The following is an 8808-nucleotide window of genomic DNA, read 5'->3' as shown; positions in this document are numbered from 1 at the left end:
GGGAAGGAGGACTAAGGGAGGTAAGTCTTCTGTCGATGTTCCCGAAGATGGCGTTGTTTCGTTCGTGAACTCTTTCGAGTCTTTCCCCCTCTTCAAGCCGTAGGATCCGAACGTTGAGGAGACGCCCACCTTTACCTTTTCGGAAAGACGCGGGATTCTTAGGACCTACCAGGGATTGGGAGTGAGGGGAAGATAAGAAGTAAACAAAACCCATAAAGCAAAGAGGCACATCACCTAGCGCGGTGGTTTCACGAGGGTATCTCACAACGGAGAGGGAACGGGAAGCAGCTTGCGTTTATTCCCGACCATGACAGACAGGTTCATAAGTTAGCTTATACAGAACTTACATGTATATTCGAACTACGCGGAGACCACGGCGGCATACTTCCTCGGCATCGGCACCCACTAGTCGGGAGGATAAAGCTGGTAGCAAACCGTGGCGTCGTCTACTAGTCCTACCGGAGAATATCTACACGCAAACCTACTTTATTTCACAGGGATGGTAAAGGTGAGAGGGGGCCTGGCCTCCTCGTTTAAGGTAAAGACTTGCGAGCCGGCTCGAACCCGGCGTCTTTTATACGAACATCTCCGCCGTTCTGCCCTGTTTTGACACGTTGTATCTAGCTAGAGCCGTCATACCACCATCTCCGCTGTTCCACGTCCTTTTACGAGCAATACCCTAGAGTCATTATCAATGCCAGCCATATGAGGGAATGCGAATAATGCAAAGACCTTCCTGTCATATTATTCCATGTAATATGTCATATGTATTCGTACCCGTAATGGATGCGCCCCTTTTTACGCCCCTCCCACAACGCAACGCCATAGCAATGCATAATAATACTACTGAAAATAATAAAGACGTAAATGATATGTGCAATGCCAGAACGTCCGTCCGCCCCATATCATGGCCACCTCGACCAATGAATGTGCTCCCCGTATTCCCGTCATGCGCAGAACTTGCGGTCCAGCAACTGTAGAGCTCTCGCATCATGACTCGACCCGCCCGGTCGTTCAGCGGGGCCGAGCATCCCGCTTAATGGAACCCCCGTGCGAGGCAAGATGCCAGGCTGGGGGATGGAACCGTTTGGCCCTGGCCCTGGCCCTCGCCCTCGCCCTGGGCCCGACTCTCGATGGGGCTCCACCAACGGGGTCCGCAGTAAGGCCGAGATGCTCGTCTTGTCCTCGGCTCCGGTATTGTCCGACTCTGCGACCCGGGGTGACGAGGGGCTGCCCTCTCGCTTAATAGACGGCAGGAACTGACTACCGTTGCACGAGTCCATCATGACGGCTTGTGCGGCTTGCGCCTGGAGGTGCTGTGCTCGGGGGGAGGCCTCGGATATCGTGTGTGACGTATGCGGGGATTGCTGTGATGGATGTGGTGGTTGTGATGGCTGCTGTTGCGCCGCATACAGCGCCGGTGATGGAGTCAGGGCTTGTGGCATCGGCGGGGGCAGAGTCGGCCGGTCGTAGGCGAGAGGGTGTGTCACGTAATGAGGTGGCGGGCCCGCATACGTAGATGGATGGCTATGATGTCCGTTCGCATCATGTCCGTTCGGAGCGGGGAGTGCCTTCTGGTCATGTGGAGGATATGGGGCTGACGTGTAATGATGATGTTGGCCGTAGGGCGAAAATGGCAGGGGCGTGGGAGACCATTGGTATCCGGGCGGGAGTGGGGGGTAGTGCGCCAGAGGGTGGTGCTGAGGCGGTGGACCCGGGTGAGGAAGGTGTTGGGCCGCGTATGGTGGATGCTGTATCATGGGTGCCCTGGTCAAAGCGGGTGTCGAACTGTTGTCATGGAGGCTGGATTCGGGATACATCCCCTTCGGAGGGACAATGTGACGCAAGTTGGGGTCGGACGTCGGTTGTAGCAGTTGGGGATCCCCCGGCCGTGGCCTTGCGTAGTATGATATCAGATGGAGGTGCTGGGTGGCCGAGGTGGTGATGCTGAAAGACTGCTTCATCAGGCCATCGGCCTTGTATTTGTAGCCCTCCGGGCCGCCATTCTCCTGGTCTTCATCGCTCCCGCGATTCGAATCCGGCGTCTTGGTCGCGCCTCTGCGGCTGCTGTTGTTGCCGAAACCACCAGCTCGCTTGCCCTCCATTTCGCGGTAGGTGAGGAAACTTCCCGAGACTCGGCTGGCGCTCCACGACTTGCCATCTGTCCATCTCCTCATACCGGCTTCCCGTTCATCCCACACGAAAACAGATCCGGGCCGGATCGACTGTCGTTCCTTCTCGGATAATCGCCGTTGGACACGGGGCAGTAGCCCGAGCCTGCAGGCTTCAAAGAGCTTGATGGCGTCGGCGGGGGACCGCACGTGGCCGTAATAGGTCTCCATGTTCGCCATTTAGAACGCTGACGGAAACGAACGAGACGAACAAAGATGATTCCAGCATGAAAATCGTGAGGCTATCTGACCTTGTCGTGATCTGGTCGAGTCGCCGTCACCCGTAAGCCTGCCGGCAATATCATAAACCGGCACGATAGGCGTCGAAGCTCGGTGCGGCAGGTCACGAACCGATGGTTGGAAACCCTGCTGGACGACGATGGTGAGTATTTGTTGGAAGGTGAAACTAATTCATACGAGTTGGGTCGAGAGTGAACTTGTCGGCTCGGGGAATTCCGAACGCCACAGCATTCAGAAAAGGGATGGGAAAGCATCAACAACCCCGGATGAGTAGAAGCTGGACAAAACCCAGAGGCCGAACAAGCAAACAAGAGGGGGCCACCTCCACAACGTGGCCAGTCAGGGCGGATGAAAGGGAATAAAAATAAAATAAAAACCCCAGGATGAATGTTTTCGAGGGGTTATAAGCGTACATACCTTGAGACGACCAGCTTATATATGCTTAAAGGTTGGGGTTTGGTAGCTCGATGAAGGGGAGGCCTTGGATCCTCTTTATGCCCGGGTCGGCAGGCGGAACTACCGGACTCCAGTGATAATAGTAACCTGACCGATCGATGTCCGGCCCCTTCTGACGAGGAAACCTGCGGGATAGTTTGACTCGATGTGTCCCTTCCCGATGGTGGCGTGCGTGTAAGGGAATTAAGCTTTTGTTCACTGCCTAGGCCTGTCTCGGCCTAGAGAAGCAAAAGTTAGATTCATTGCCACGCAAGGTTAACAGACGGGCGACGACGCGTAACTAGGCGGGGGCTATGTTTTAGCCATGAACCTGCAGGGTTCAAGCCTTTGCCTTGGGGTGTGGGGGAGGAGGTTGGTGGATGGATGGATGAGATACCAGGGACAAAAGGGGATGATGCCAGGGTTCCGACAGCACACGATTGACCACAATGGGCACGGGATAAGTGTGCCTCGGGATGTGGGATGTGGGATGTGGCTGGTGGGCCGGCCGGCCGGCTGGCTATACCAGAGCCAAAAGGACGGACGGGGGATTCCGGTGAAAGGGGGTGGGTGTATTGCCATCGACTGCTATTTCATGGCTGCGAGTGTGGGGGATGTGGAATTGGTTGACACGGGCGACTGTAGGGAGAACGAGACTTACTCTGCTTTGCCAAGTTGAGTCTTAGTTACACGGCTCTCTTGACGTTGTGATGAGAGTCGGGTAACCAAAAAATAAATAAAGAAAAACGAAAACCGCAAGGCATATATGGCGGCCCAAAACAAACGAAACGTTATCTGCCGAGACTAAATAATGCAGCGCAGGTTTGTTCACCGGGTCCTGCGCGTTGGCAAAATGCCGTGGTGCCTGACTCGAGTCTAATGGAAAGGCCGGAGAATTCGGAACAAGGCTTGCTGGAATTGAAGAGGTCGAAGCCGGACAAGGGGCACCGGATGAGTACGGAGCGGGCTTGCTGACAATCGAGGTTGATGGCGACGGTGCCGATGAGCGAGCGCCTAATACGAAACGAAGACGGCGGCTTCTCAATACGAGTGAGAGCACCAACGAGGGATGGAATTTCTCCCTATGCCTCTTTTGCCCTTCTGATGCTTGAGGTTGAAGGCGTCCTAGTCCAATTGTCTGCGGTGGGCTGCCGTCTTCCACATCGGGTCGTCTTCGTCTCTCCTCGGACTAGACTTCTGTCCGTGGGTTAAGACGTTGTTGAAGGTGAGGGATGGCCGAGCGTGAGTTTGCGAGGGAATATGGGTGTTGAGGGGAACTGAGCCTCGGAGAATCGGCTCTATATGATCGTTGTGACGAGCTCCTGCACTGTAGTGACCGACAAAATGATACGGGCCGTCGCTAGTCCTGTAGTTCTAGAATTAAGAGTGAAAGAAAGGAACGGCGGGCCGTTTGCTTCGACGTTGGGAAATTTGCCGCGAGGGAATGATAATAATAATGATAATGATGACGATGATGACGACGACGACGACGACGGTGATGATGGAATTCCCATCAACTCGACGATAAGGCGGGCATACAACTTGGACCGAAGGGAGGGGAAGAGAAAAGAGAAGCAAAGAATATGGGAAAAAGAATAAGAAAAGGAAAAGGAAAAGAAAAAAAAAAGATCTCGACCGAACCCTTGCAACATAAGAGGGGATAAAGGGAAGCGGATCTCGGGAAGGACTCGAGTGATCGGCCAGCCATGGCGACTTTGGCAAGCCATAATTAGTTCGTAAGCCAGGGGGAGGGAGAAATAAGGGAAGTAACTGGCGACTCGCGAGCCGTCATCGCCCTGTACCTAAGACGGCCAAGAAGTCATGCCCCATAAAGCCAAGCATCCGTGCCGAGGAGTATGTATCCGTGTACGGAGATTTTAGAGGCCAGAAGGACAAATCTTTCAGAGTATACATATACCTACAATGTAGTTACTTCGCCTACCTTACCTTCTACAGTAAGGTATGTACTATCCGAATTGTATGAACTAATTCTTAATGGCCGGGACCACTAAGGATTCAGACATCTCTAGCTCCGTGCCCGCACACCCTTTTCCCCAACTCCCGTTACTCTATTTCCTCCACGTTTTTAGCACAAAGTACTTTCTAAGGTAAGGTAGCTAGCATTCGTAACATCCAGGTCGCACAAATACCTCGTTCCTTTCCTGGGAAGTTTAGGAACTGTGGAAGTAAACGTTACACTGTTGCAGCCCTTTCACAATTAGCTCGAACCTAAGCTAATCACCACTTTAAAGTCTACGAACTAACCTTACTCTGTAGCGTATTGTATTACATATACCTTATCTTGGGTGAGAAACGGCCGTGAAGTTACACACATATCTCTGCCCCACAGGGTTATTGTTCAAACTCATTCCTTGGCGTAGCACTAGCCTTTCGCTTACTCGCACCTTCTTCCTAGGGTTAATATGGCCATTCGCTTTGCTCATTACGAATACTTCTGGTATTCTATAGTTGCCGGACTCTTATTCTTATTTCCATTCCAGTTTGTCTTGACGGTCTTAGCACTCTCGTAGAAGGCCGTCGAGATGATGAATGTCGCCGAAAGACAAAGCTTTGTATGTACGCCGTAGGCCTAGAATAATAGGCTTGGACACTAGGTGAAAACTAATATACACATGTCTATGTAATAAGGTACACGTCGAGACTGATGTTAGTGGCCTGTATTTGGCGGCTCACTCCAAATTACGTACTCGAGGTGTTCTTAAAGTTCGCTGTCGAACAGAAAACGAACAAGAAGCAGACGCGAAGCCACTCCCTCACTCATTGTATCCAGCGCCTTGCATTCTTCGTTTAGGACCTGCTACTACCGAATGTCTCTCTGCTTTCCTGTTAGGATGTTTTACCTCCTTATAAACTGATGGACTGTATTGGCATGGCATGCAAGAATCGTATATGGGCAACACTAAGCGGCGTGTAACCCTGCGATACCACCGTTTTTCATGTCTCCCGGATGCCTATTTCAGCCTATACGTCCAAGTTTGTCTATGACTGCAGCTTCTACGTCGCTAATTAATGGAGACGTTCTTGGCTTGTGGTATAAGAAAAGGAGAGGAGAGAAGAAAAAAAGAAGAAAAAAAGGCAAACCCATTCTTGAATGTATTGGCAACGTTTCCTAGCAGACCCGGCTTTATAATGGATGCAAGCGACTGCGGACTCGTGTTATCGGTCATCAGCCACAATAAACACCCCTTCCACGCAAGGCACAGGATTCTATACAACGGTTTAAGGCGGAGCCTAGGAATTAGGAAATGACGATCTGATCTGATATCGAGAGGAATGGAGGGTCTTGGCCAAGACATTGTCTCGCTCCAATCCTTGGTTGGAATTCACGGAGGTCCGGGAAGATCTCTCTCTCTCTGCTTCGTATGTCTGTCCTTGGCGAAATCGGCTAATCGGACAAGACCAGCAATGCGAGTCCTTCCACAGGAAGTCGAGTTGAAGTCACCGTTAGGAGAATGTGGGTCGGAGGGGCACGGCATCAGGACTGGATTACGTCGTCCAGTTATGCATACATATGCACTCAGGATTATTAGGATCTGGATGGCTTTGTTTGCCGGTCAATCGATTGGGAATGGTCTACGCGATTAGCAATTTCGCCCGCCGAAGCTTGCGCCTCCTTAAACCCTAAACATTGCCAAGTGGTCAAAAGCAAGCCAACATCAAATTAGGCATCTCGGACGACTCAACAAACCCTTTTGACGAAGTACAATTGGCTCACCCATGTGAGAGAGAGGAAATCTGTCAAATATTATCATCCGTCAAAGGGATTCTCCGTATTCGTTAGCGTCCTCTTGGCGTGACAGAGAGACCACGAGGCACGACGCCAAGCAACCCTCAGGGCTTGGCACCCAACAGAAATTCAGGGTGGTGATGGGGCTCTCTACCGGAATGGGGTGCCGAGAGGGTTTACGTACGTCTTGGACAACCCGAGGTGGAAATAAGGATGTTGACCTCCGCGACATCGGGGAGACGGTGTATCTATGGTCCGATTCTTCCGATCTTGTCGATCTTGTTCGTTCCTTCATACTGAGGGATAATGACCATGATGACGTGAGCGTCTGGCAACGTTGAGTAGGACATCGCCAAATATGATAGAAATAAATGATTGGGAACGGAGGAATAAAGAGGAATATATGCTTTGGTCCAACAACGCGTACCTCTAGGCGGTCATCCAAGACGGACCAGATTGGCACAACGAAGAGGTACCTCCGAGCCGCCACCGAAATCAGGTTTAAGCATGAATTTAAACGTTGCCAGCCACCGTTCCTAGCGTGGCCTTGGTATGCTTGGCGCACCACAGAAGGCTTGGCGATCAGCTTGTTTGGGGAGATGGACATGGGGCGGGAAACGATTGGAGTGTGGGGCGTGCGAATATAGCTCGGGGCCGAAGAGGAACAGAAGAAAGGGGTGCGACCGTAGACGGGCTCGGTACGGCTCCCAAGGGATGCCCCCTCCCAGCCGGTGCGGATTACGCAATGGGGAGGTGTGGATCCTGGACTCAGCAAAGCGTACTCTGTACATATCAACATCCAGACACTTTTCACTTTCAATCTTTACTTTCGATAATTCTTCCTATGCCAGGGAAATTTACGTCGTATCTATTATAGGTGTCCGTACCTAATAACGTGAAAATAGAGAGAATATGTTCTGGCATTCGAGAATGTATACAATGTGCACGTCAATCCGGAATTTATTTATTCTTCAATCGTATTCGTCTGGTCTAGACAGGCAGCCCCACCACGTCAAGTCTGGATTACATAATTACACCCTTGGGTCCATTGGTGGTTGACATGAAATCAAGGCACGACTCTCCGTGTGCACCTCTCCGTAGGAGGTATCCGGCAGACCATGTCCCGTACCTGCATTCTGTCCTGTCCCTCCTGGTTAAGACAACCACAATATCGGAACGCGAAGCTCCTACCCCCAGAAGCCTGAGATTTTACCGGAGATCCCAGGCGCGGGCTGGCAAACAAGTCAATAGAAAGTCAACGAAATTTATTACATCCAGATCTTCTCGAAGCCGCCCATGTTCCCACCCCAAATGACTGACTCGCCTCTTCCGTTGATCCGTTTGTCTTCACTTTCCGACACTACCAGGAGGAACAGGTGTGCCGAGCTGGACTAGGGTCTACGCAAGCTACATGCAGTCAGTCACTTTACCATCTTCCCCAAGCCCTTAAAATGTTGGTAAATGGCTGCCTGCTCAAAACAAACAGGGGTATTTTCTTCTGGGCCTGCACGAGAATACGAATTTCTCGCTACCGAGTCGCTTCTTACGTTGTACACCAGGCCCAGACTAACGTTCTCTAAACGCCTCTTTTCTCCCTTCTTCTAACAAATCCTTCCATTTTCTTCTTTGCCCATGGAAGTTGACTTGACATGCATAGTCGGATGAGCACCCACTCGACACGGGAAAGAAGGCAGTTCGGTGAGAAGTTCCGGGATAGCGCAGCCAGCCAAGCTGACGGCAACCCGAGCTAGCGGAACTTCAGGGGTAGTAGATGCCTTTGATATCAGGCAGGCCGTACTCAACCTTTGCTCTGCTGGTCGTTTAGACTGAGGAATCTAGAGGCAGACACTGTTGAGGTTATCCCAGGGGCAAAGAGAGTAAACGGCACATGCTACGGGACCAGGAGGAGACAAGAGGGAAGGGAACCGAGAAGGGAAAGTGACCAAGTACGCGCGAACTTGGATATTTTTATCTACTTCGGGGGTTCGCCGCTATCTCCCCCAATGCGATCAAGATCATGCCGGCTGCACACCCACTATTCCTTTCCCTGGACGCCACAAAGCGGAGGTCGCAGGACTCGAAGTTGCACGACTTTTGCTCTGAGACGCCAGAATGGAGAGAGAGAGAGAGAGAGAGAGTTAATCTCCCATTGCTCAAGATGGGGAGATGGCTGCGGGGAAGAATGTAACCCTAGTTTGAGATCTTACGAGCCGA

The 8808-nt window shown here is 51.7% G+C and overlaps 3 protein-coding genes across 3 annotated transcripts; 1 reads left to right on the top strand and 2 right to left on the bottom strand.

The window, feature by feature from the left end:
- Window positions 1-947: 947 nt before the first annotated feature.
- SODALDRAFT_277427 (hypothetical protein) lies at window positions 948-2342 on the bottom strand (the record flags this gene model as incomplete). Its single annotated transcript, XM_028608063.1, has 1 exon — window positions 948-2342. One exon carries the CDS (start codon window positions 2340-2342, stop codon window positions 948-950), a length of 1395 nt encoding a protein of 464 aa, XP_028466184.1.
- Window positions 2343-4101: 1759 nt separating this feature from the next.
- On the bottom strand, window positions 4102-4654 carry SODALDRAFT_161050 (hypothetical protein). The gene has a single exon (XM_028606937.1). It carries the CDS (start codon window positions 4571-4573, stop codon window positions 4145-4147), a length of 429 nt encoding a protein of 142 aa, XP_028466183.1. The 5' UTR covers window positions 4574-4654; the 3' UTR covers window positions 4102-4144.
- A 2852-nt stretch (window positions 4655-7506) lies between these two features.
- Window positions 7507-8808, top strand: SODALDRAFT_378572 (hypothetical protein; the record flags this gene model as incomplete). The annotated part of the gene is made up of 7 exons (XM_028614993.1): window positions 7507-7535; window positions 7696-7747; window positions 7846-7970; window positions 8081-8144; window positions 8252-8292; window positions 8346-8410; window positions 8498-8808. 7 exons carry the CDS (start codon window positions 7507-7509, stop codon window positions 8695-8697), a joined length of 576 nt encoding a protein of 191 aa, XP_028466182.1. The 3' UTR covers window positions 8698-8808.

Source organism: Sodiomyces alkalinus (assembly GCF_003711515.1).
Source record: "Sodiomyces alkalinus F11 unplaced genomic scaffold SODALscaffold_5, whole genome shotgun sequence".
Lineage (NCBI taxonomy): Eukaryota > Fungi > Ascomycota > Sordariomycetes > Glomerellales > Plectosphaerellaceae > Sodiomyces > Sodiomyces alkalinus.
Note: the sequence above shows the minus strand (reverse complement) of the source record. Positions and strands in the feature narration are given on the sequence as shown.

Bases quoted from the DNA above. Each gene is read 5' to 3' on its own strand.
- SODALDRAFT_161050 (XM_028606937.1), bottom strand. From the start codon at position 4,573: ATGGCTTGCCAAAGTCGCCATGGCTGGCCGATCACTCGAGTCCTTCCC.